Source organism: Arabidopsis lyrata (assembly GCF_000004255.2).
Source record: "Arabidopsis lyrata subsp. lyrata unplaced genomic scaffold ARALYscaffold_3, whole genome shotgun sequence".
Classification (NCBI taxonomy): Eukaryota; Viridiplantae; Streptophyta; class Magnoliopsida; order Brassicales; family Brassicaceae; genus Arabidopsis; species Arabidopsis lyrata.
Window position 1 is genome coordinate 21,849,207 of NW_003302553.1, and position 27,027 is coordinate 21,876,233.

The window sequence follows — 27,027 nt, forward strand, 5'->3', positions numbered from 1 at the left end:
GATAGTATCCTGTAACCAGACATGTCCCAAAAATATATAAGTGAAACACAATATATTTCAATAGCCATAGTTGCAGTCTTGCAGAGCTTGAGAAACCAGATAATAAAGATTGTACATGCATATAATACAAGTTTATGGAATGCATCTCTTTTATACAAAAATCTGCTAGGGCAATACAGGAGACCAGTTACTACTGCCACTTCCAAAATGTTGTTCAGGGCAATGGAAATATGTTTACACAAGATTCCCATGCTGAAAAGGTAAGTGAGATTTCTACAAAAGCTAAAAAATCAGTAGAATCTTCTGGTGCTTAGCAGTTACAATCTTCTTTGATTGTTTTTCAGGAAAGACCAGTGCTACCAAAAGAACCACTTAGCTTGACTTGAGAAGCTTCGTTCAGACTTATTTTGATTGTGTGAGTCTGTGTTAATCTATATATGTCGATGCATTCCACGAGATCTGCTTCACATGTCAGAAGAACCCACTCCTTATCATCATCCAGGTACTTAAGATCAAACCAGGAAATGTCATCTATGTTGAAACGCCTAGCAATCTCTTGCTGCAGCTCTCTGAAGCCACAACTCGGGAGCAAGGTAAACCGTATTCTGGCCTCACCAAATGTCGCTTTCACTTTGATGGCACCTCCAGCTCTTAAGCTCTTGTTGCTACTACCTGGTAATGGAGATGAATTTTCAAGAACAGGAGGCTCCTTGAATGTTTTATGGCTCTGGGTTCTTGAAAGACATTTTGTTTCCTCCTGATTCACATTATGCAGTTGCGCTTCACAATGAGCTCTCTTTAACACTGCATCAGCTTCCTCAGCAACTAGAATGTTTGCAGTATTCTCATTATTGTTGCTTGAACCAGAGCTCTTGCTGCAAGAAGATGATGGTGACCTGGGGTCCTCTGCCATAATACCATTATCGGTTTGAGCATTCAAATGACTTGACTGTTCATTATTCTTCAAGGAAGGGCCATTACTAGACATATTTGGGGAGTTCAACTCTGGGAAGCTTGTATAGAATGAATCGAGTTGGATAGAGCCCTGCGCACCTTGAACAGAGTCCATAACAAGTTGGAGTTTCTTTAACGAATGCCCAACCTTCTTGATTTTTCGGGAGGGCCATCGCATTATTCCATGTTGCCTACATATCCTTTTCAAGGTAGTTGGACAAACTGCAACATAAGAACGAAACCGTGTCACATCACTGTCTAAGAGACGGATAAATAGGCAAGACGAAAATGATCCACTGCCATATATAATGTAAGACAAACTTCTGGTTTCATCTGATATTTGTGTATATTGGCCATGGAGTTTTCTCATATCCTCAGGCATGAATTTTTGTTCAACATATTCATTTGGGATGTTTTGGGTTTTGACTAATGAACTTATTGGTTATGCTTTTCCCAAGATACAATAAGAATCAAAATCATAAAGAGTGGAGCTATGTCACCAGCAGTGTACAACAATTTCTTACCACCAATGCTCTTGGCTGCATCCTTGAGGCTTCCAGCAAAGTATTGTCGAAGAACCTCCAAGCCAATGGTCTTTTCTGTTTTTGTTCTTCTCTTTTCCCCTGGTTTCCTACTGCCTAACATATTTCCCCCACCAATCGAAGATGATTCAGTGCTTGGACCTGTGTCGACTTTGAGTCCTGAAGTTGATGCTTGCTGAAATTGCTCAGCTTCTAAAGGAACATTATTTGGGACTGGATCAAGCTGAGTGTTTTCCCGGCCAGATGAGAGCTCTTTAGGATCTTCTTTCTGGTACTCCCAAGAAAGTGATACATCTTTACCCTTCTCATTTGCCATTAGCATGTGGGAGATCCATGAGGATTCTTGCATTTCAATTTCTGTCAAAGACTCTGCGGTTTCTGCTCCACTTAGCGGGTTTTCTGAGAAGAGCATTGTCTCTCTAACAGGCAATACGACTTCTAACTCCAGGTCTTTGTCAATGACAAGATTTGAACTCCTGAAATCTTGCTGCAGCGTCACAGATAGTGACTTAAGAATTTCCTGTTGCGCTTCAGTGTCAAGGCATGCTTTTGGAAAGAAAAATTCCAACACAAACTCAACCAAACCAGATTTGCTTTTTAATGGGACTGCTAAAGCAGCATGTAGTCCAGATATCTTGGCGTGGTGTGCAAGAGGATAGTTGGTCTTGCTAAATGTGGTCACTTCGGGCACAAAAAACAGTTTGGTGGCCTTGAATGCTTTCCCAACAATGCCTTCCCCCTGGAGCAAATGGTGTTCAGAGCATGCCTCCCAAAAAATTTTGCTCTGTTCGTCAGGGACAGAGCAAGCAGAATCGATTGTTGAAACACACTGAGAGAAGTTCTCATCAGAATGTCGGGAGCCAACTTTCCCTTGCCGAGCACATGGAGCCCATGACAAAGCTAGAGGCAAATCATATGATCTGCAGACTGTGGCCAAGAAATCTTTTATTTCAGGTAATGCAGCACAGTAGAAATCACTATAGACCTGCAGAAACTGAAACACAGGGGTATGACCTTAGCAATGCATATCGTTGTTTCTAGGAGCTGAATGAACTAAGAGTCCAGTTAATGCACCTCAGAGCTTGGTGGGTTCAAGTTACTTGAACTCCTTAGATTGACGGCCTGCAAAAACAGCAGCGTCTTTAGACTGTTGTGACACACAAACAAAACTTCTCACTGTTATCACAGACATTAATAAAGGAAGAGTATGACTGAATGACTGACAGGAAGAGGCATGATGCAGAAAGAAAGATGCAGAACAATGACAGTACAAACATATGCAGAATTGAACTGAAGATCCTGCTGTTGGACTGTACAGAAAACCAAAAAAACTGGACAAAACGTGAGGAATTGAATAATGAGCAAACAGCGAAAGCCATCCAGTGAAAGAGACATTCAAGCATAAGGTTTAATGGTTGAATGGGTCTACACATGTGAGGTAAGAGTTGCAGGATCTATAGGTAGGCAAAACGGAGAGGAAGAGAAAAACCTCAAGAGCTTTACACATCTTCTCAAGTTCTTGCCGGTAATTCATCTTCTGAGTTGTTGTGACGATCTCAACAACACCCAAACAAATCCCACTACCTCTTTCGAAAACAGGAAGGGCAAGTGACCCACGAACATCACACTTTTGTGCTTCTTTGATGCGTGGATATTCATCTCTTCTAAAGAACCGCACATCAGGAGTCCACTCAGGCAACTTCTGCAAGAAAACACGACCAGGAAGACCCACAAATTCTTTCATACCCTCATCAGCCGGGAAATTATAAGTCTCTGAAACATGTCTGTATTCTGCAAGACTGGAGTATTCTTGGTTAAATAAATGTGGCTGAGCCCAAGTGGTCAGAAAGCTCTTCCCTTCCTGCTGAATTGGCACCCATATCTGAACCAAGAAGTCCTTATCTTGCACCGCCTCGTTAAGACCACTAATAGCTTGTAATAGTCTCTCCTTCACAGAGGAAGAAGGTCCTTCACTTGCTCTTGGGGCAATCCACCAACTTTTTCCCACCTCAGCTTCTTCGAGGAGAAACTTTTCAGCCTGGTAACTAGGTGAATGAGGAAACATTCTCTCTGTTTCTTCATTAGAGAAATTATCTTGAGATGGGTTCTCACCAAAGCAGAGGAAAGGGCTATTGTCATTCATGGCGGTAGAAGCTGAAGCAGATTGTTCTGTCTGGTTCAAGCTCTTACTATCTGTTGTCTCTAGCCAACATCCATCAAACAAGAGCTCATCCATGAAATCCAAATCCATGGCCGTGTCAGAGAATGCCCCAAAGCTAGAATTAGGTGAAAACCCACCATTTCCTTCACCTCCATCGCCACCACCATCATCTTCCATATCTAAAGATTCCCTTTTTTATTCTTTTAGCATCTAACAGATCCTACCAAATCCCCAAGTTCCCAGAGACTGTGGTTAGCTTCTTGAAGATGAATAGACACAAGACAAAGTGCTCTCCTTGGGATGTTAAAACCCAATCTGAAAAAGTGGCAGAAACATTATCAAAGACTCAAGTCATAGAGATGTTATATAATCTATATAAGTAGCTTCGCTTTCAATGAAGAGTTGACTTAAGAAGGTATCCATCAATCAAAGTAGAGTGCCATCAATTTCAAGTCCAAAATTCTCCCCTATGGACATGGAAAACGAAATGAAATCTGATTGTCTATGAAAGGGTAAGATTTTCACCAAAAGTTACCAACTTTATCAAGATTTGTTGCACAAAGAAACAGAAAAAACTTCACTTTGGGTTTATAACCTAAACCCAAGAACACTTAGTGAAAGCACCAACAAAAAAACATTGACAAGAAACACAGATTGGATTTTGCTCTGTGTAATTTAAAAAAGTAATTGCTCTCTCTTTCTTCATACACAAAAAAAAAAAAAAGCAAAATCAAATCTGGGAATATATATAAACAAAAAAAGAAACCTGTGAAATTTCTTATCACAAGAAAGCTTCTCTGTTTGTTGAATGGTGTTCCTTTTCTTTTTCTTCTGGACAGAAATACTTTTGGTGAAGGTGAATGATTAACACTATTTTAATCTCTAAAGATATGATTATGGGCTTCAAGATTCACTTTCCAGAGAACAAGTGGACCCGTGATAAGAGCATCCACTGTTCTAATCACACTTATATACAACTTTGTCCGTACCTGTACTAAACAAAACAAAACAAAAAGTAAACAGAGTCTCTTGGTTTCTCAAAGACAAATCAATCTTTTCATCTGCAAGAAAGATCAAAGAAGGAAAAAAAAGAACAAGATTTTGGTTAGGAGCCTGATGAGATGATAAAATGTTCTTTTCTTAATCGTGTGGTTGATGTCCTGCTCTCTTTGTTGCCCCCTAATCATGATTAATTAGTACAGTATAAGATTATTATAATTAATGATATGAGGTTATTATTAATCATTTTGTGGTGATTACGTATGCGTACATTGTTTTATTCGGCGTTAATGTTTCATTGGTTAGAGAACTTGGCTGTATCAATCGGATCAAGATTCTTATTAGAGGAGACATGTCTTTCGTGTTGAACAGGTTCGTTCATCAATATAGTTTTTGACCTCTAATAGTTTATTTTCGATTTCTCTTATATTAATATTCTTTCTGACATCAGCCCTAGTTTGAAAGTATAAAACATTTTGTATGGCATTGGAATCTATGATCATAATTGCATAATGGCAGAATGATTCCTGATTCTACATTTACGTGTGAAAGTGCTTCTTTTTTTTCTGGGTCAAACATGAAATTGCTATTTATGTTCCAAAATTTCGTCATTTTATTATTTTCATGACGAAAATGTTATTTATGTTGTAACTATATAAGCTGGGTGCTAACTAGACAGGTTGTGAACTTCCCAATGTTACACATTTGTCTAAACTGCAATAAAAACAAAACAAGAACAAAAAGCGAACAGAACAAATCATTCATCTTCTTAGGTTCGTCATTCAACCAAATTTTATGGTTAAACTTGTATATTTGTGTAGATATATGTACATCGACATCAATTACCTATAATCTCCAAAGGGTCGGGCTTAGTTAAATGATCAAAATGGCCCTCAATGATTTGAGGAGCCATAGTCCGATTCCCATTAGCCGCGTCCGGAACATGACCAAACCAAAGGTCATTAAATTCTTTAATTACTCTTCACATCCTTAAAAATTGAAATTATATTAAATAAAAATTGTTGAATCATCGTGTAAATCATAAATATCGTATCAATAATTATATCAAAAGTTTAGATTTGTTATTCTTGTTTTTCGTCTCTCTTTCTCTATTTCTTAAATTTGTATAACTATATCAACACTGTGGCCTAGACGCCTAGTTTGAGAATAAAGTGTGACTACGTTATTTGATGATACTCAAATGAATGTACATCTGAGGGTATATATACATGGACGACCAAATTAACACTTGGTTTTAAGTGATCGATAGATTCATTACTTGGTGGAATCTAAAACGTTGAACATTGGACTCAATATATTGTAAATATATTCCTCTCATTAACAATTCACTGTAAAAAATTTAATTTATCAACAAAAAGATATCAGAGACCTTAGCAAAATCCACTTGTCACCGCCATGCAATGCAAAATTCTCAAATGGGAAAAAATATTAAGGTGGTGTTATTGGTTAGTAGATTTTAATAGAGTCCAACTCTAACTCAAATCTAATGTTATTGGTTAGTGGATTTTAACTACTTTATTTAAATCAAGTGTTATTGGTTCTTATATTTATAAAATCTTCATTAAAAGAGTTTAAAATCAAGTGTTATTCGTTCTCATATTTCTAATGTCTATATTAAAAGAGTTTGAAATCTAGTGTTATTGGTTCTCATATTTACAATGATCAATTAAAGTTCTATGTTATTCATGTTTAATAGATTTTCACAAATGATTTGATTTGAAAAGATTTGAATGAATCTGAAACTGATTTCATGTGTAAATTATAGCAATCAAAATCTTACCTTATACCTGAGATTTTCACAATCATATGAGAATAACCAAAATCCCATTTTTTCTCTTTTCACGTGTACATATAAGAATATACATACAGTGATTATACTCATTAGCTAGTAACTGAGATTTTGTAAAAACTTTAAAACAGTAGAAAATCATGAAATAAGAAGAAAAAAAAAAGATGACAAAAGTTTGGCCAAATTTCGATTAGATTATAACAATCATTTGTTATAGAATTCTCTTCTGTTACAGAAAACCAAATGAAATCATTGATAATACATTTCCATGTCTTTGATAAAATGAATAATGATTCACTTTCAATGAGCCCAGATGTTTTAAAATCTGATAAACTTTAATTCTAATGGAATTGACTTCAACTTATACAACCAAAGCTTTAAAAATGAGAGCAGGAAAAAAAAGAGACGATCACTAATCAAATCAAGATGCGTAATCTTGAGCTTAGTATTTAGTGATACTCTGTTATAAAAGGTCAATCATAATCATAAACCCATTTCCCCAACGGTCTCTCTCTTCTCTTTCTCTCTCTCTTAGACGAAGAACGCTTTCGATACTCTGTTTTTTCCCGCGAAAACGAAACCATGGGTGGTTGTTGCTACTCGAGGCCTCTCGAGAATGATCAACCTCCTCAACAGCCGCAGAATCAGCTCGGCGGAAGCAAGAACGACGAAGTCAAGAACGACGGATTCGTCAACTGGCCTTTCACAGAGTTCTTCCTCTCCGATCTCACAACGGCGACCAAGAACTTCAGTACCGACGAGATCATATCAGAGAACGCAGAAGAATCCTCCAATTTTGTCTACAAGGGTCGTTTATCAGAGAATCTTGGTTTCGTCGCTGTCAAGAGATTCAAGAATACGCCTTGGCCTGATCATGAGGGCTTTGGGGTACACTTTCTTTGCCTTCAAAACCTATTTTAACAATTCTCCGATTCATCTCTTTTGATGGGTTCGGTTCTGTTTCTTTCGATCTCTTTCAGGTAGAGGCACAAGAAGTTGGAGAGTTAAAACACAAGAGACTCGTCAAGTTGTTGGGATATTGCTGCGATGAAGATGAAAGACTTCTTGTTGCAGAGTTCATGCCTAATGACACTCTTGCTAAGCGTTTGTTCCATCGTATGATTCATTTTCTTCTTTTGTTTTCACATTTAGAAATTGGTGAATCTGAGGTTATAGATAGGGAATCAGAACTTGATAGCATTCTCTGTTTTTGAAGTTCTAAGTCTGTTGTGATTCACAGAGAAAAACCAAACCATGGAGTGGTCAATGAGGTTGCGAGTGGCGTATCATATAGCCGAAGGATTAGAATACTGTAGTAGTGCAGGTTTTGCAAAGTACGATAATCTAAGTGCCTCCACTGTTCTGTTTGATAAGGTATGTAAAACAACATTTACACACGCCTATGCCTTCTCTCGTATGATCTTATAAGGATGCTAAACTGTTTTATATTTGCTTAATGGATATATTGAAGGATGATGATGCGTGTCTTTCCTGTTTCGGTTTAGTGAGAGAGATCATCGATTATGATCGAAGAAGAACAGGTACATCAATTTGCATTTCTCTCTTGAGATTATTCATATCAGAATGTGATGTTTATATTCTCATTGTAGGAAGTGTGAACACTGGGAATGTGACATACAGATTTGGTACTATCCTTTTGAATCTACTAACTGGAATTCAAATTTCTCCAAGCCATGTAAGTGATTCTGTTCTCAAGTCCTCCTTTCTTTCTTTCACTTGACGTTGTGGTTGTAATCATAAAATTATGTCATTGTCAATTTCTTGCAACACAAGCCATATATTACTGAGTTGTTATTTCGTCTGTTTCTAGGCTCCTGAGATGATCAATGGAAAGGATATTACTGAGCTGATGGATCCAAATCTGAAGGGAAAGTTCTCTAAAGAAGAAGCTACCGTGATTTTAAATCTCGCCTCTGACTGTTTGCAGTGCACGGATAGAAAGAGTCTCATCACAAAAGAGCTTGTTGCAACACTTGAAGGCTTGCAGGCTAAAAACGAAGTAAGGAGTCTTACTGTTATTGTAATTGCATTCTTGATAATCTTTCGCATTCGTGTTATAAAACTGAATCTTTTTGCTTGCAGGTTCCTTCTGAAATGCCTGAAATAACAAAGCAGCAGGAGGAGGCATCATCTTCGAGTCAACAGCAATAACTTGAACACTGAATCTGCTAATAGCTTCAACAAAGTAAAATGGTTAGGGTAGAAGAATCTTGATTTTCTGTGGGGTAAAAAGTGAACTATATACTTTGACATATTCTTTGTTGGTTTCTGATTGGGGCGTTTTGTGTAAATTTTTGAGCTAAGACTCAAAACCAAAGTTGAAACCTTGTTTTTTTTTTTCATGTTGATTAGTGTAATGACACCAAACCCATGCGTATCAATTTTTACATAGGGACCTAAATAAAGTGTGATAATCAAATGAGAACTACATACTTGGTGGCTTAGTACAAGTGGCAATCTAAAACGTTGAACATTTTCTTTTTGTTTTGATATTCTAAAAAACGTTGAACATTGGAGCCAATATATTAATTAGAGAGTTATAATGTAAATAAATTCCTCTCATTTACCAAAAATAATTATTATTTAAACAATACATAATTATGAAGTTATTAACAAAAAGATATCATAGTAGTAATCTTGATCTTAGTACACAATAAAACTTTTATCATAATCATAAAGCCTTTTACCCAACGGTCTCTGTCTCTCTATAACGAAGAACGCTTTGGAAGCTCTGCTTTGCCCGCGAAAACGTGATCATCATGGGTTGTTGTTTCTTCTCGACGCCTCTCGAGAACGACGGATTCAGCGACTGGCCTTTCATAGAGTTCTTCCTCTCCGATCTCACGAAGGCGACCAAGAACTTTAGTGCCAACGAGATCATATCAGAGAACAGAGAAGAATCTTCCAATGTTGTCTACAAAGGTCTTTTATCAGAGATTCTTGACTTCGTCGCTATCAAGAGATTCAAGAATTCAGAGTGGTCTGATCATGAAGAATTTGCGGTATCCTTTCTTTGCTTGTGAATTTTGCGATAGTTATTGATCTCTTTTGATGGGTTTGATTCTGTTTCTTCAGGAAGACGCAAAAGCAGTTGGTGAACTAAAGCACAAGAGACTCGTCAATTTGATTGGTTATTGCTGCGATGAAGATGAAAGGCTTCTTGTTGCAGAGCTCATGCCGAATGATAATCTCGCTACGCTTTTATTCAATCGTATGATTCCTTCTCTTCATTTGTTTTCACATTTAAAATTTGGTTGATTTGTACTATAGATGGTGTCTATGTATCTTCTTGTAGAATCAATTAAGAAGTTTTTAGCATTCTCTGTTTTGAATCCGAAGAATCGGTATTGAATCAGAACTTGTTAGCATTCACAGAGAAAAATCAAACCATGGAATGGTCAATGCGGTTGCGAGTGGCATATTGTATAGCCGAAGCATTGGATTATTGCAATAGTGCAGGTTTTGCATCGTACAATAACTTAAGTGCTTACTCGGTTCTGTTTGATAAGGTATGTGAAACAACATTTTCATGCCTATACCTTCTTAATGATCTAAGGATGCTAAACTGTTTTTATTGCTTAATGGGATATTGAAGGATGGTGATCCCTGTCTTTCTAGTTTTGGCTTGATAAAGGCGATCAATTATGATCGAAGTCAGAGAACAAGAGGTAATCAATTCGCTTTTCTCTTCAGATTGTTCATATCAGAATGTGTGATGTTACATAATATATTCTCATTGTAGGAATTGTGAACCCTAAAAGTGTGACATATAGATTTGGTACTATCCTTGTGAATCTGCTAACTGGAAAGCAAGTTCCTCCAAGCCATGTAAGGGATTCTGTTCAAGTCCTCTCTTTAGTAGCTTAGTAATCTTATGGATTAATCATTGCTCTTGACCTTTTGACTGTAACCCTTAGAAAATCTGTCAATGTCAATTCCTTGTAACACAAGCCACATATATAAGCTCATTAGAATAGTTGTGATTGTAATCCTTAATTTCTTGCAACACAAGCCACATATTACTGAGTTGCTATCTTCCAATTTCTAGGCTCCTGAGATGATCAATGGAAAGGATGTTACTGATCTGATGGATCCAAATCTGAAGGGAAAGTTCTCTACAGAAGAAGCTTTCGTAGTTTTCAAACTCGCCTCTCAATGTTTGCAGTGCGAAAATAGAAAAAGTCTCATCACAAAAGAGCTTGTTGCAACACTTAAAGCCATGCAAACTAAAACACAAGTAAGGAGGCTTTTACTGTAACTGTAATTACATTCTTGATGATTTCTCGCATTCGTGTTATAAATAAAACCGATCTTTTTGCTCACAGACTCCATATATTCAAATGCTTGAACTGGCAAAGCCGCACGAGGTGGGAGCATCTTCAAGTCAACAACAACAGCAAGAAGTAAGAAAAGGAGCTTATTGTCAACCGCATTTAAAATGTAAAATGTAAAAAACAAGTGATATCTTTTACCTTTGTTATATTAGAAAAAAAAATACATATAAATTCCTCTCTTCTTTTTGTTAAAGGGTTCAAATGAAATACATATGTAACTAACACATGTCGTTTTGCTGATTGGCTATTCGCTAATTAGTTCATCTTAGGTGAATAGTTCACCACTTAACTTGTTCTATTTTCTCAAAAAATTTCATTATATTCCCTATGTTCCTAGATATTTAATGTACTAATTTTTTTAGTTTGTTCCACAAACATTAATTTTTTAAATTTTTATTAACTGAAATTAATATATTTATAAACTTTAACTATTCTCTATTACTATTGGTTCAGAGTTATTAAAAAATATGAAAACTCAAAAACATTAATTTTCTAGCAATAGAATGAGTATAGTTTTTCTATAATTGTCGCTTGATTTCAGAAATCACGATCAAAAAAATAATAACCAAAAGCATTTGTTAGAAAGAGTCCAAACCGAACTTAAACCAAATCAAAAAATTTATATTGAACCAAAAAAAAGAAAAATTTGATTCTGAAAATCTGAAACTTTAATCGAATAACTAAATGTCTACTCCTAGTGTTTGGTAGAAAAGTTTATAGAAATAAAAAGAATAAGATTATCGTACAAAACTTTTACAACAAAATATATATTAGATTTTATACTTGCCTCAAGCTCATAGAAACATTGGCACGACCTTTTCAATTGATATGTGAAGATAAAAATTACATAAACATTGGTACGGCCCTTTCAGTTGATCTCGTCAGGATTCATATGATATGATGAGAGTCTGAATTAATGGCAAAAAGTCTTGGATTTGAGACCATTCAAGGCTAAGTCAGTTGCACTTTTCGAATACAATGGAAAGTTAGTAATCATGTGGACAATGGTTGGAGATGACAATAGAATAATAAAAAGCTTCAGTTGACAACTATAGCATTGAAGAAGACTAAAGGAGGGATCACGGGAGTGGCTGACCCATGTTTGATTCTTGGCAAAATAGGACAAGAATCTGAATTCCGCTTTTGTGTTTCAATTTCAGGTTAAAACTTCTGTTTTTATCTTTCCCTTTGCAATAATCGTGAATAGCTAAAGGTTTTTTGTTTGCTATTCGAAGACTGTAACCGATTTATCAATATTTTATTTATAAAATTGTCAAATAATATTTAAAAATTAAAACTTCACAAGGTTTTAACAATTTTTAATATTTATATATTTTTATTATCAAATATTACTTAAAACTTTATTTAAAATAAAATTATTTTGTTTATTAAATATAAGTATATATTGATGATATAATATTATATTTTGTCATTATCCAAAATGTATCCAATCAACATACTTTTTTAACTAATTTCATTATGTGATTTTTCATTAAGCAAGTTTTCACTATACAAGTTTTATTCTACAACTTATGCAATGTTTAAGTTCTGGGACCTACAACTAGAGCACCCAAAAATATGTCTACTTGATGATTGTTTTTCCAAGAAGTTGATTATGTTGCACGTACTTGTTCTTCCTCCAAGTCACCACTCAACACTGAACTGAACTTAAACTAAATACTTTAAGCCCATCACGAAATTATTAAAGCCAAGAAGTATTAAAACCAATATTTAAGCCCAACACTAAATTGACATCAACCAGTCTGAAAGATTTGCATAAACAAATTCGTTCCCTAAAATAAAAATCTCATAGATAGCAAGTTGTAACCCATCAAAACTAGCGAAAACAGATACATAGGTTCAAAAGAAGAAGAGCTCTGAGTTGCAATGCAGAGTGCAGACAATGAAATGGTCCTTCCTGAAGGACATGATCAACTATATTCTTCTCAAGCCACAAGATTCTGAGCAGATTGGTGTCATTCTTCGTGATGGGGTCAAACCCTTCTTTGCAAACTTGCAAATGGACTCATCAACCTATTTCAATCATCAAAACAAACATGAGGAACAAACATCAGGACCAATCAAACCAAACAGCATCACTTACATGACAGATCGCAGAGAAATGGTATCAAGTTCTGATTCAATATCGATTCTACAAGCAGTGATATCTTTTACCTTTGTTATATTAGAAAAAAAAATACATATAAATTCCTCTCTTCTTTTTGTTAAAGGGTTCAAATGAATTCATCTCATTAAAAGAAAATATCAGACCTTTGCAAATCCCCTTGTTACACCACCATGCAATGCAAAATCTTCTTAAATATAGGAACATATAATTTAACCCACTAGTGAAAAACAAGGAATATATAATATCAAAAGCGAGACAGACAAAAAAATGTGAGCAAGTAAAAAAAACAAAATTAATAATAATAATTAGAAGATGAAGATCAACGAACGATCAAGATTGCGTGATCTTGAGTATAGATATTAGTGATACTCTGTTTTAAAAGATTCATCATAACCATAAACTCAATTCTTTAGTGATATATACTCTCTTCGTCTCTCTCTCACTTTGTCATTCTCTCTCTCGCAAAGAACGCTTTCGATACTCTGCTTTTGCCGGCGATAACGAAACCATGGGTGGTTGTTGCTCCTCGACGCCTCTTGAGAACGATCAACAACCTCCGCAACAGCCGCAGATTCCTCCCGGTGAACGCAAGAAGGACGATGTCAAGAACGACGGATTCGTAAACTGGCCTTTCACAGAGTTCTTCCTCTCCGATCTCACGGCAGCTACAAAGAACTTCAGTTCCGACGAGATCATATCAGAGAACGTAGAAGAATCTTCCAACGTTGTCTACAAAGGTCGCTTATCAGAGAATCTTGGTTTCGTCGCTGTCAAGAGATTCAAGAATACAACACCTTGGGATGATCCTGACTACTTTGTTGGTGTAAGCTTGAAGAAGAAGTTACTTGTGCGATAAGTAATTTGTTTTTATTAAGAGATAATGTCATATCTTTGGGAGTTATCCATAGATATTAGTTTTAGGAGTTATCTAAAACAAGTCATAGTTTGTTTAGGATTAGGTCTTGAGATTTTCTATATAAGAGTTGCCAAAAGCTTGTGGTAAACCTTAAGAGAATTGAGAGAGAGATTAAGGAGAGCTTTAGTTTGAGTTATTTCTAAAGTTAAGAAAAGGAGTGTTCTTTTAATTCTTGATCTTAATTTTCAATTCTAGATTTGGTATCAGAGCCTATAGCTTTGTTTCTCAAACGTGATTAAGAACGAAGATCATCCGAGATATGAGTGAATTGGCCACGACGGGTAACAAACCAAAGGAGGGAGTACCATCAACTATACAATGTCCGATGCTAACAAATTCAAACTACACAGTTTGGACCATGAGGATGAAGGCAACCCTCCGTGCGCATAAGACGTGGGAAACAATCGATCCTGGTTCTAATGACATAGAGAAGAATGATATAGCCCGTGCTCTATTATTCCAATCCGTACCAGAATCGATGGTCTTACAAGTTGGCGAACATGAAACTGCAAAAGGTGTCTGGGATGCTATCAAATCAAGGAATCTCGGTGCTGACCGTGTAAAGGAAGCGAGACTGCAGACACTTATGAATGAGTTTGACAGGCTGAAGATGAAGGAAAGCGACACCATCGATGACTTTGCTGGAAGAATGTCAGAGATCTCTACAAAAGCAGCCTCCTTAGGTGAAAAAATTGAAGAAACAAAAGTTGTTAAGAAGTTTCTCAAGAGCTTGCCTAGGAAGAAATATATTCACATAATAGCAGCCCTAGAACAAGTTCTTGATCTCAAGACAACAACTTTTGAAGACATTGTGGGAAGACTTAAAACATACGAAGATAGAGTTTGTGACGAGGAAGAAGATCCGCAGGAAGATCAAAGTAAGCTCATGTATGTAAGCTCAGACTCACAAGAAGGAGGAAGAGGAAGAGGTCGAGGACGCTTTGGAAGAGGCAGAGGAAGATTTGGTTACCAATCCAGAGAGTATGGCTATCAACAAAAGGAATTTGCTCAAAGAGACAAGCCCAAAGTGACTTGTTACCGATGTGACAAAACAGGACATTATGCTTCCAATTGTCCTGATAGACTCTTAAAGTTGGTTAAGCTTCAGGAGACACAAGAAAAGGAGGAAGATAGTACTCATGAAGCAGAGTCCCTTATGATGCATGAGGTAGTTTTCTTGAATGAAAACAATGTAATGCCAAAAGAATTTGAGACAGGTTCTGAAAAAACTTGGTATCTTGACAATGGGGCTAGTAATCACATGACGGGACATCGAGCTTGGTTCTACAAGATGAATGAGACGGTCACAGGGAAAGTAAGGTTTGGAGATGACTCGTGTATTGACATAAAAGGAAAGGGCTCAATACTTTTCTTAAGTAAAACCGGAGAAAGAAAAATTCTAGATGATGTTTACTACATACCAGATCTCAAGAGCAACATCTTAAGTTTAGGACAAGCCACTGAATCAGGGTGTGAGGTAAGAATGAAAGAAGATTACCTAATTCTGCATGACAGAGATGGAAACTTGTTAGTGAGAGCAACAAGATCAAGGAACAGACTGTATAAGGTGAATCTGGAAGTAGAAGAAACAAACTGTCTACAACTTATAACATCAGATGACTCAGCTAAATGGCATGCCCGACTTGGACACATCAATCTTGAGACTCTTAAAACAATGGTGGCAAAAGACATGGTTAAAGGAATACCGGCTGCTCCAAAAGAAAAAGAAACATGCCCATCCTGCTTACTTGGAAAGCAAACAAGGAAGATGTTCCCTAAAGCAACACTGTATCGTGCATCTAGTATTCTCGAGTTATTACATGGTGATCTCTGCGGGCCAATATCACCATCAACGGCTGCTAGAAAGAGGTATGTGTTCGTCTTAATCGATGATCACTCACGTTACATGTGGTCTATTTTGTTAAGAGAAAAAGGTGAGGCATTTGAGAAATTTAAAAGTTTCAAGAAATTGGTTGAGCAAGAGAGTGGTGCCAGAATAAAGATACTTAGAACAGACAGAGGAGGCGAGTTTATGTCTCATGAGTTTCAAGAATTTTGTGAAAAAGAAGGTATCACAAGACATTTAACCGCACCATATAGCCCTCAACAAAATGGAGTGGTTGAAAGAAGAAACAGGACCTTGCTAGAGATGACAAGAAGTATATTGAAGCATATGAGCCTACCTAACTATCTATGGGGAGAAGCGGTGAGACATTCAACTTACCTAATAAACAGAGTAGGAACAAGAGCTCTAGCTTACCAAACTCCATATGAAGTTTTTAAGAACAAGAAGCCAAACATAGAGCATTTGAGAGTTTTCGGGTGTATCAGCTATGCCAAAATTGATGGACCGCATTTAAGAAAGCTTGATGACCGATCAAGAATCCTTGTACACCTTGGGACAGAACATGGCTCAAAGGCGTACCGTCTCCTTGATCCAACCACTAGAAAAATCATTGTAAGCAGAGACGTAGTTTTTGACGAAAATAAAAGCTGGAAGTGGAATAACTCAGAAATATCTAGCCAAGAAACAGGAACCTTTACACTTATCTTTGGAGAATTTGGAAATCATGGGATTGATGATAATGAAGTTGTTCAAGAAACAGAGGAAAACAGAGAACATGAGAATGAATCGGATAGAGAAGAAGAAATTGCTGATGAATCCGAAGCTGATAATGTTGAACCAGAACAGCCGCAAGCACCACCATTGTTAAGAAGGTCTGGAAGACAAATCTCAAAGCCAACCTACCTGAATGACTACGTGTTACTAGCAGAGAACGAAGGAGAACATCTTTTGCTCATGATCAATGAGGAACCAAGTGACTTCAGAGAAGCAAACAAATCACATGAATGGAGGAATGCATGTAAAGAAGAAATCATGTCAATAGAAAAGAACAAAACATGGAGTCTCGTTGATCTTCCCATTGGTAGTAAACCAATTGGCTTGAAGTGGGTTTTTAAACTAAAACGTAACTCCAACGGAAGCATAAACAAGCATAAAGCAAGGCTGGTGGCAAAAGGATACGTGCAAAGGCATGGGATTGATTTCGATGAGGTATTTGCTCCGGTAGCAAGAATTGAGACAATACGTTTTATTATAGCCTTAGCAGCCTCAAAGGGATGGGAAGTGCACCATCTAGATGTCAAAACTGCGTTCCTCCATGGAGAATTGAAAGAAGATGTTTATGTAAGTCAACCTGAGGGATTTGTGACTAAAGGAAGTGAAAGAAAAGTTTACAAGCTACACAAGGCTCTCTATGGACTAAGACAAGCACCGCGGGCATGGAACACCAAGCTAAACGAAATCCTCAGAGAGTTGAGTTTTGAAAAATGTTCTAAGGAGCCTTCACTTTACAGAAAGAAAGAAAAGGAGAACCTTCTCATAGTAGCTGTGTATGTTGATGACTTACTAGTCACGGGTTCAAGCTTGGATTTGATACTTGATTTCAAGAAAGGAATGGCGGGAAAGTTTGATATGAGCGACTTGGGAAAACTCACCTACTACCTCGGGATTGAAGTGTTTCAAGGAGAAGATGGGATCGTGTTAAGGCAAGAAAGATATGCTAAGAAGATTCTTGAAGAGGCTGGGATGAGTGAGTGTAATGCGGTTCATACACCAATGACGTCGGGTCTTGAACTTTCTAAGGCACTAGAAGAGAAGCGAGTCAATGAGCAGGATTATAGAAGAAATATCGGGTGTCTTAGGTACTTACTTCATACGCGACCCGATCTTTCTTTTTGTGTTGGGATCTTGAGTAGGTACTTGCAAGAACCAAGAGAATCGCATGGAACGGCATTGAGACAGATTTTGAAATATATTCAAGGAACCACAACTCATGGTCTACATTTCAAGCAAGGAACCAAGTCGGGTTTAGTGGGCTATAGCGATAGCAGCCACAATGTAGATCTTGATGATGGAAAGAGCACTGCTGGTCACATCTTTTATCTCAATGAATGTCCTATTACATGGTGTTCTCAGAAGCAACAAGTGGTAGCTCTTTCATCTTGCGAAGCCGAGTTCATGGCGGCTACGGAGGCAGCTAAGCAAGCTATATGGTTACAAGAACTACTTGCGGAAGTCATTGGAGTAGAATGTGACAAAGTAACTATACGGGTTGATAACAAGTCAGCTATTGCACTCACGAAGAACCCGGTATTTCATGGAAGAAGCAAGCATATTCATCGAAAGTATCACTTTATACGTGAATGTGTAGAGAATGGTCAGATTGAGGTGGATCATGTTCCTGGTGAAGAACAAAGGGCAGATATTTTAACCAAGGCACTTGGAAGAACTAAGTATAAAGAAATGAGAGATCTCATTGGAGTTCATGTTGTGTCAATGGAAGACTTCAAGCTTAAAGGGGAGAATGTTGGTGTAAGCTTGAAGAAGAAGTTACTTGTGCGATAAGTAATTTGTTTTTATTAAGAGATAATGTCATATCTTTGGGAGTTATCCATAGATATTAGTTTTAGGAGTTATCTAAAACAAGTCATAGTTTGTTTAGGATTAGGTCTTGAGATTTTCTATATAAGAGTTGCCAAAAGCTTGTGGTAAACCTTAAGAGAATTGAGAGAGAGATTAAGGAGAGCTTTAGTTTGAGTTATTTCTAAAGTTAAGAAAAGGAGTGTTCTTTTAATTCTTGATCTTAATTTTCAATTCTAGATACTTCACGGTACCTTTTCTTTGCCTTTAAACCTTACCAAGTTTGTTGATCTCTTTTGATGGATTCGATTCTGTTTCTTCGGGTTTCTTCAGGAAGACGCAAAAACAGCTGGAGAGCTAAAACACAAGAGACTCGTCAAGTTGTTGGGATATTGCTGCGAGGAAGATGAAGGACTTCTTGTTGCAGAGTTCATGCCTAATGATACTCTTGCTAAGCGTTTATTCCAGGGTATGATTCATTCTCTTCTTTTGTTTTCATATCGAAAATTTGTGAGTTTGAGGTTAAGAGTCTGGATTGTTAGTCGCATATGACATGATTTGTTCTATAGATGGTGTCAATGTATGTGCATGATTGTGGTGTAGAATGGTATAAATTAATCTGCCTTATAGAATCGATGAATCAGAACTTATTAGCATTCTCTGTTTTGAAGATTTTTTTTTCCTGTTGTGATACACAGAGAAGAACATGGAATGGTCAATGAGGTTGCGAGTGGCTTATCATATAGCTGAAGCATTGGATTATTGCAATAGTGTACGTTTTGACGAGTACCATAATCTAAGTGCTTACACTGTTCTGTTTGATAAGGTATGTAAAACAACATTTTTCATGCCTATGCCTTCTCTCGTATGATCTTATAAGGATGCTAAACTGTTTTTACTGGTGAATGGATATGTTGAAGGATGGTGATGCCTGTCTTTCTAGTTTCGGATTTGTGAAAGAGATCATCCGTTATAATCGAAGAGAAGGAGGTAACCGGCTCACGCTTGTCTCTTCAGATTATTCATATCAGAATGTGATGTTTTATATTCTCATTGTAGGAAACGTGAGCACTGGGAATGTGACATACAGATTTGGTAACATCCTTTTGAATCTGCTAACTGGAGTTGAAATTCCTCCAAGCCATGTAAGTGATTCTGTTCAAGTCTTCTCTTGCTTTCTCTTGACTTTGTGGAATCCTTAGTTTCTTGCAACACAAGCAACATTTTACTGAGTTGTTATTTATCCTCTGTTTCTAGGCTCTTGAGATGATCAATGGAAAGGATGTTACTGAGCTGATGGATCCAAATCTGAAGGGAAAGTTCTCTACAGAAGAAGCTACTGTAGTTTTAAAACTCGCCTCTGAATGTTTGCAGTGGAAGGATTATATAGAGAATCGCATCACTAAAGAGCTTGTTGCAACACTTGAAGCCTTGCAGGCTAAAAAAGAAGTAAGGAGACTTACCATTACCGTAATTGCATCCTTGACGACTTTTCGCATTTATGTTGTAAAACCGAATCATTTTGCTTGCAGATTCCATCTTCTGAAATGCCTGAAACAACAAAGCAGCAGGAGGAGGCATCATCTTCAAGTCAACAACAACTTCCACCCTGAATCTGCAAATAGCCTTCAACAAGAACTCTTCTTGAAGAAACATGGTTAAGGAAGAAGAATCTTGATTTTCTCTAGGATAAAAAGTGAACTATATACTTTGACACCTTCTTTGTTGGTTTCTGATTGGAGCGTTTTGTGTATTTTCTGAACTAAGAATCAAAACCAAAGTTGAAACCTTTTTCCATTTTTTTGGCGTAATGACATTGTGAAGAAACACCATAACCCATGCATGCATGATACATATACATGTATGATCAAACAATATACAGATTTGTACATAGAGATAAAGATTCAACGTTATGAAAATGATGAGCTGTTTTCATAAAGCTAATTTATTCAATATTGGACATTTATTAAATAACACTTGTGGCATTTCATCAACTAATTAAGTTATATATAGAATAAAATACCCCAATCTATACGTTCATCATACAAATCATCACACATATATACAGAGAGAGTTTTGTTTAAAAAAAAAGAGCCAATACCCAATAAGCTTAATTATGTTATTATATATCAAAGTCCTAACCTAAGATCTAAAGAACAATCTAACGTTGTGTCTGAAGATGTCGTCGCAGGAACATTAAGATCGATGCCCTTGACTTGCTTCTCTTCCTGATCTTTCTCCCAATGACATCTCATGTGACCACCTAACGCTTGACCACTGGAGAACACTCTAAAACATATGTTACATCGATGATTCATGCCTGAGACCAACTTCACACCCTTGCCCTTATCTTTATCAACGATCTCTTGAGGAGGAGGAGGAGGAGGAGGAGGAGGAGGAGGAGGATCTTCGGTTGTGTATGTAATGGGGAAACATCCTTTGACATGTTTATGTGTTTCTCTATGTCCATCTAACGCTTGATGTGACCCAAACACTTTCTTACAACCACCACACTTAAACCGTCCCTCAACTCCACTTGAACCGGTCGAGACACCACCACTAGCCAACATTAGTAATAAAGAGGCTATGTTATGCTCTTCCTCCGATAGATCCCAACTCGAGGATGATGACGCAGCGGTTGCGTTGATCCCACGTTGATACTTAACAGGAGGGTTGATGCCACGCCACTGACGTTCAGGGTGACATCTCATGTGTCCAAAGAGTGCCTTCAATGACCCGAATTGTTTACCACATTCAGTACATGGTGCGATTTGTGAAGCATCAGGATCCGGTTGCGTGACCGGTTTAGGCCTTGGAGAAGACGAAGAAGAACCGGTTTCGTTGTTGGTGAGTTTAGTACGTTTTCTTCTTGGGTTTTGATTGTAACTCGGAAGAGTTACATTGGAGGAAGCAAATGGGATATCGGAATTGGGATCGGAGTTTGAAGTGTTCGACATTATTATGAATCCCTCTACTAGAGAGACGAGACCAGAAAACTAAAAGAGAGGAAAAAAAAATGGAAGAGTGGGAGTTATGGTGGGTTAAGTAGAAGAGGAACAAGTTAGCTTTCATTTACGGTTTCTTGGCAGTTACTTGTCCAATCGTTGTTACATGTCCCTATTTTGTCGGATTTACATTTGTTTTTTATTTTCTTTTAATAGTTACTGTATTTTTCTTTGTTATTTGAATGAAAAATTTCTATTGCTTATGACCGAGTAGTTCTCTCTCTAATCTATCACAAATTATCAACGTATACTACGGCTATATTTATAAGATAAATGGAGAAAAGATCACGTAAATGTAACCATTCCACATTTCGAAATCAACTTCTACAGATGTACGTTGTAACAACTTCAAATAGAATCTGAAAGATAACAGACGACCCAAAGTATGTAAAAAAAAAAAAGTTTTGGGGATGGGTAGAGAGGAGGAAGAAGATGACCACTGAAAACAAATACTGTATCCATGCGCAGCTTTTCTATCCACAAGTTCACGATCCTATCATAAATGCAGTTATACGAATTCCATAAATTTCGGTACTGAGAAAAACACATTCAAGCTGTTGTTTATTCTATAACTGAGAAGCCAGATGGAGAGACATCAGTTCACCAACCTGTATGCTACTGCCCAATACTCCCCAAGAGTCGTTCTACAGCAGCGTTAACGTTACCATTGGTTGCAAGCAACGCTCTTATGTTCTCTGCTCTGTCGTAGAATCCCATTTCTTGCAACTGCTGCAACTGAGTCGCATATCGCTCTTCAGGAGGAACTGGAATCAAACAGACATGTTTCAGTGGAACCATCTCAATAGATACATAAGAAATCAAAGTATAGTCCCTAGTCAATCTAACCATTGGGTTGGTTTGTGCCACTCAGGCCGCCAGCACCAAGACTGCCAAACATATTCATCAATAAATCCAGCCCTCCGTTATTGGCTGTCCCTATAAATATTTCCATAGTAGTGATTTACTCAATAAGCAACATATGAATATACGATTAAAGTAAAGGAAAGAGAACAAAAAAAAAGCACACTGTCTAAGTGAAATAGCTAAACCCTTCATACTTCAATTACAGATAATATCTAAAAGAGTACCTGTCGCAGCACCAGTTTGCGTTGGATCCCTACAAAGAAGATGGGTTGGGAACATGAATAGAGGTTGATGGAAATCAAGATAGAAAGATCAGCAAACTGATATCAAATGTTAAGAGATAGAACCAAACACGAACAAAAATGTTTTTACTCCTATATAAGTTTATTTACCATTATTGATGCAACCCATTTCTTACTTAATATTAAGATAGTAGTTCACCACCGGTAGAATTATCTGTTAAGCTAGTCACACTAATTTCTAAACACAGATCAACCCAAAATCCTATTATGATATATAAAGGACATTAACTACTCAACTAATGTTTCAACTAAAGAAAACAGAAAAGGGTATCCAAACTTACTGGCCAGCCGTGTTCCTATTCTGAGAGAAAAGTGATTGTTGTAGAGACATCATTTGCTAAAAAAGACCAAAAAAAAATCGAAAACATTAGGTCGGAGAAATTTGACTACTGAATGATACAAAAATATTTATTTGGAGAGACAACATGGGCCCAACTGACCTGCATCATCTCTGGAGAGCTAAACTGGCGAAGGAATTCAGGGTTCTGCATCATTTCCCTCAACTGAGGATTCATATCTAGCATGCTTCGGAGTTGCGGGTTGAGACTCATAAGCTGGAATAAACAGAAAACATTACTGACAGGTTCACAATAGCAACAATGTCTTAAATTCAGATTATTGAAGGCGCTACCTGATTCATGTATTGTGGATTGGAAAGTACACTTTGCATCATCTGCGACATAGCTGGGTTTTGCAGTATTTGGCTCAACTGAGAAGCATCTGGAGTCGCACCAAGAGGTGAGTCCGCTCCCAGCATACCAAGACCAGCAAGGCCACCAAGACCACCAAGTCCAGCACTTCTCGCATCCCCACCAGCATTTGTCCATCCAGGGGCAGTTGTTTGGCCTGTCAAGTAGCCCCAAAATATGTTCTAAAATGTTTAGTGCATTACGAGTAACAGTTAAACTAAAAACAAACAGCCAAGAAACTTATTCATACACAAACTGTGAGAACTACATGAACTCACCAATTTTTCTTATAAACAACATTATTCCTGACCAGTGTGGTGAACATAAAATTCCACTTCTTACAAACAAGTAACTCTTGGTTTTATAAAATAATATTGCATCCTTAAACGACGAGTAAAATCCCATATGAAATTAAGAGGATGAGAATGCAGTATCTTACCAGCCGTAGCACCCCATGGATTAGGAAGTGGATTTGCATTAGGTGTGCCCGTTTCAGCATTCGGTGTCGAAGTATTATTAGAGACGTCGCTTCCTTGTGTAGTGACCCCCTGGTTTCCCAGAAGAGCAGCAAATGGATTAGAGCCTGTATTGCTTCCAGCATTCCCGGACATAGTGGTAGCATTCATTAACGGTTCCTGAACATTTTCATACATACGCCTAAGCATGTTAAACCCCTCAGGCATAGACTCAATATTACTCATAGCCCTATCGGTATTCCGCATCATTTCACGCATAAGCTCTGGGTTTCTTGCCGCTTCTAGAGTTTGACGAAGGATGCTTGGGTCATTGAGCACATGACCAAGCTCAGGATTGCGATCCACAAGCTCACGCATTTGAGGGTTATTCATAATCATACTCCTCATAAATTCTGGGTTGTTCATAAGATTCTGGATGGCTGGAGTATTCATCATATCTCTAATCATGTTAGGGTTTTGAGCTAGTTGTTGCTGTGCCTGCTCCAGATCCGGAAGACCAGATCCAAATAATCCAGCCATAGCATTTCCACCACCCAAAGGATTAAATCCAAGCCCAGGGAACAAAGATTCCCCTCCTCCGAGGTTTGAGCTATCATTTGAACTAACCGCTTGAGGAGCAGTGGTTTGGTTTCCAGCATTTGCAGCGGGAGCAGAAGGAGAAGAAGGTACAAAACCTCGAACCATATGAACGGTGTGATCAGCCTGCAAACCTATATATAACATGGTCCACAGAGAAAGGAAACATAAGATACAACACAATCACATCAACAATGAAATATATAACAGCCATTAATGAGCATATATCACAATTCATAAAATCATCCATGCTTCTGCAAATGAGCATCACCAAAACAGAAAAACCTTCGCCAACAAAAACCTTAACATAAATCCACTTTTATATTTGACACCCTACGAGATTTCAATCAAATCAACAGAACAATAGAAATCCAACACGAAATGATCAGAAGATTACCATAGCTGAGAAGCGTCTGATCGTCCTTGAGGATACGTCCCTTGTAAATCAAACGCTGCTGATTAGCTGGCACATCGCTGTTCTGCGCAATCAACTCTTTGAAAGACTCGACCGTGGAATCGAGACTCGTTGTCACACTAAATTTCGAGCCATTGGAGCACCGGACGTTCACGGCAACAGCTTCTCCTCCAGCTCCGCCTTCAGCAGTCAGCGGCTGACTTGAATCTGCTTCACCACCCATTCTAATTTCAGATCCTAGTTCAACAAATCGCGAAATCGATCGGAGACTCAAAATCTCTAACCCTAGAAAAAAAATCGAAGAAGAAGATTTGAGGAGACTCGAACCAGCTCTAAGTCGGTTCTTTAGAGATTTCGTGAGGAAAGGGATATTAAAAAAAAAAAAAAAAAATTTTGGTCGAATAAAAAATGAAGAAGACTGCAGAGAATTAAAGAGAAAGGACTTATTTGTTGGCCCCGAACGGCCAATTAAATGAATGACTTGCGCTTCAGAGAACGTATCTGTCTCCAACCGGGTAAGATTGGGCCGGGCCGGGCCGGGTCGGGTCTAAACCCAAAACCTGTATCCAAATTGAGGCATTTGGTATATATAGTTCAGGTAGGAATTGGCTGAATAAATCAACAAATTGGATATTCCCTATCAACATGTCATTCCTCTTTTTGGGTAAATTTGGTTTAAACTTTGAACCGGATTTTTGGAAGGAACCAAACTTTTTAATGGCTTCGGTTTCACTTTGATGTCTCCTCCATAAACTCTTGAACAGATTCGGAAACCAGCATTTACAGATGTATCTACATGTACATTTTTACAGGGGATTTTTGCAAAAAGTCTTTTGGATCCGGGTTTTACCCGGGTTTAATTCTATTCGGATCTAGAATAAGGAATTATAGGAAAGTTGTCTTAATTTCAAACTGAGATATTGCCTCTAATTACTTCCAAAACAATTGCATAATTTCGAGATAAGACATTTAATTTCGAGAATTAAAATCCAAGATTTACATTTTAACAAACATTGCCAAAAATTCTCGCCAGATTCTTTCTAAATTCTAATACCCGAGATTTCTTCAATCATTTATTGACTCCCAACATACCATTTCCGATTTTTCTTCTCTACAATATCTGTAAATAAACGATTTTTAGAAACAAAGTTATGACTCTTCTCCATAAAAATCTCTATGGTTTCTAAAATATATATTCCAAGATTTCGTCTTCCAACTAATTAATCAACACATTCATTTTCGGATTCATCTTTCAACTAATTATACTCACCACCTTCATTTTCGGAGATTTTCTTTCCGCAATATCTCTACAAAATCGATTTAAAGAAACAAAATTTTGACTCTTAAAAATTAAAATCTTGGCATATTCCAAAATACTAACGAATCCAAAGATTTTATCTTTAATTTGTTGCTACATCGAATAATTTTTGGGTGAAGTGATAGGGATTAGTGACCTAATTTTGACCCTATAAATACTCTACACCTAAACGTCAATTAACATCATCAAACACAAATAAGCACGATTTACAAAAAACCATTAAACACACCTTTTTCTTCTTCATATGGCCGCTACTTTTGAGTCTCTGGTGAATATAGATGTCGAAGGGAGAGATTGTTGCAACGGTTTGTCATCGAGCTTCAGGTGATGTTGTGTACAGGTAGGGAATGGTTGTGATGGCGACGGTGAGTTGTTGGTGCAACGGTGGTCGGTGGATAATAGAGCTTCAACTTGGTGGATCAGTAAAGGGAACGGTGTGACAGTTGCGGTGAGATATGGGTTGCGACGGTGGTGGATACGACCGGTGACGGTTGCTTTTGTCGGCTAATGGTGGGAAAGTAGTCGGAGAGAAATAGTTTTAGATCTAGGTTAGGTTGTGTCGTGGCCTCGTGGGTTGTATGTGATGGATTGGTTTGACAAATTATTTAGGCCCAATTTTATTTATATGGGGTTGGGTAGTTTTAGTACTATAAATAAGTTGTAGTATTAGTACAAAACATTGTAATTGTAATTGTACAAAACGTGAAACTCAAAACATTGTAATTGTACAAAACAATAGATTATATATATAGATAATCTATTAAAATTTTACATTTTGATTTTTTTAATATTTTATTTTTCTCTCACTAAGTTTTATGGTTGTCGGTTGTTTGACAAAATAATTGTCTGAATAGAAACCACAAAATATGCATACTCAATACATGAAAGACAAATCATTATTTTTCTATTTAACGTTACTTGCACCATAACATAGTAACCAGAGTTTTCAGAATTTATATTTAAAGATTTAGAGAACATAACATTGAACATTTTATTTTATCCCACAAGATTAAGCTATGCTATTTGTGATGTTGGACAGTAAATTAATATATGTCTTTTAGTATGAGAAATAATTTTAAATCTCACCACTATAA

General features: G+C 37.3%; 6 protein-coding genes and 1 long non-coding RNA gene across 9 annotated transcripts; 3 read left to right on the top strand and 4 right to left on the bottom strand.

Moving 5' to 3' along the window:
• Positions 1–37: 37 nt before the first annotated feature.
• LOC9320109 (protein NLP1) lies at positions 38–4,731 on the bottom strand. 2 transcript variants are annotated; one of them, XM_002886054.2, is made up of 5 exons: positions 4,424–4,731; positions 2,986–3,972; positions 2,571–2,618; positions 1,479–2,490; positions 38–1,176 (listed from the first exon to the last, which is right to left on the bottom strand). In XM_002886054.2, the coding sequence occupies exons 2-5, from the start codon at positions 3,832–3,834 to the stop codon at positions 341–343; spliced, it is 2,745 nt and encodes a 914-aa protein (XP_002886100.1). In that variant the 5' UTR covers positions 3,835–3,972; positions 4,424–4,731; the 3' UTR covers positions 38–340. The 2 variants fall into 2 exon arrangements, with proteins under 2 accessions (XP_002886100.1, XP_020886766.1); XM_021031107.1 differs by lacking the exon at positions 4,424–4,731 and adding an exon at positions 4,183–4,369.
• Positions 4,732–6,854: 2,123 nt separating this feature from the next.
• On the top strand, positions 6,855–8,823 carry LOC110230059 (probable inactive receptor-like kinase SSP). Its single transcript, XM_021031962.1, has 7 exons — positions 6,855–7,354; positions 7,447–7,582; positions 7,707–7,840; positions 7,938–8,007; positions 8,077–8,162; positions 8,298–8,486; positions 8,570–8,823. The coding sequence occupies exons 1-7, from the start codon at positions 7,049–7,051 to the stop codon at positions 8,636–8,638; spliced, it is 990 nt and encodes a 329-aa protein (XP_020887621.1). The 5' UTR covers positions 6,855–7,048; the 3' UTR covers positions 8,639–8,823.
• Positions 8,824–8,910: 87 nt separating this feature from the next.
• Positions 8,911–11,054, top strand: LOC110230060 (probable inactive receptor-like kinase SSP). The gene is made up of 7 exons (XM_021031963.1): positions 8,911–9,489; positions 9,563–9,698; positions 9,863–9,996; positions 10,083–10,155; positions 10,230–10,315; positions 10,536–10,724; positions 10,813–11,054. Exons 1-7 carry the CDS (start codon positions 9,247–9,249, stop codon positions 10,936–10,938), a joined length of 987 nt encoding a protein of 328 aa, XP_020887622.1. The 5' UTR covers positions 8,911–9,246; the 3' UTR covers positions 10,939–11,054.
• A 2,191-nt stretch (positions 11,055–13,245) lies between these two features.
• On the top strand, positions 13,246–20,083 carry LOC9322167 (probable inactive receptor-like kinase SSP). Of its 2 annotated transcripts, XM_021031961.1 has the most exons (8): positions 13,247–13,766; positions 15,166–15,168; positions 18,622–18,757; positions 18,987–19,114; positions 19,209–19,278; positions 19,348–19,433; positions 19,546–19,737; positions 19,821–20,082. In XM_021031961.1, the coding sequence occupies exons 1-8, from the start codon at positions 13,458–13,460 to the stop codon at positions 19,899–19,901; spliced, it is 1,005 nt and encodes a 334-aa protein (XP_020887620.1). In that variant the 5' UTR covers positions 13,247–13,457; the 3' UTR covers positions 19,902–20,082. The 2 variants fall into 2 exon arrangements, with proteins under 2 accessions (XP_020887619.1, XP_020887620.1); XM_021031960.1 differs by having other exon boundaries at positions 13,246–13,766; positions 19,209–19,433; positions 19,821–20,083.
• A 164-nt stretch (positions 20,084–20,247) lies between these two features.
• LOC9320110 (zinc finger protein ZAT2) lies at positions 20,248–21,489 on the bottom strand. Its single transcript, XM_002886055.2, has one exon. The coding sequence runs from the start codon at positions 21,243–21,245 to the stop codon at positions 20,418–20,420; it is 828 nt and encodes a 275-aa protein (XP_002886101.1). The 5' UTR covers positions 21,246–21,489; the 3' UTR covers positions 20,248–20,417.
• Positions 21,490–21,563: 74 nt separating this feature from the next.
• On the bottom strand, positions 21,564–25,086 carry LOC9322168 (ubiquitin domain-containing protein DSK2a). The gene is made up of 9 exons (XM_021031957.1): positions 24,598–25,086; positions 23,588–24,334; positions 23,091–23,305; positions 22,900–23,013; positions 22,741–22,796; positions 22,382–22,410; positions 22,140–22,229; positions 21,902–22,057; positions 21,564–21,786 (listed from the first exon to the last, which is right to left on the bottom strand). Exons 1-8 carry the CDS (start codon positions 24,836–24,838, stop codon positions 21,909–21,911), a joined length of 1,641 nt encoding a protein of 546 aa, XP_020887616.1. The 5' UTR covers positions 24,839–25,086; the 3' UTR covers positions 21,564–21,786; positions 21,902–21,908.
• A 474-nt stretch (positions 25,087–25,560) lies between these two features.
• LOC110230061 lies at positions 25,561–26,617 on the bottom strand. Its single transcript, XR_002333309.1, has 2 exons — positions 26,163–26,617; positions 25,561–25,735 (listed from the first exon to the last, which is right to left on the bottom strand). It is a non-coding gene; the product is annotated as an uncharacterized LOC110230061 (long non-coding RNA).
• Between the last annotated feature and the right edge of the window lie 410 nt (positions 26,618–27,027).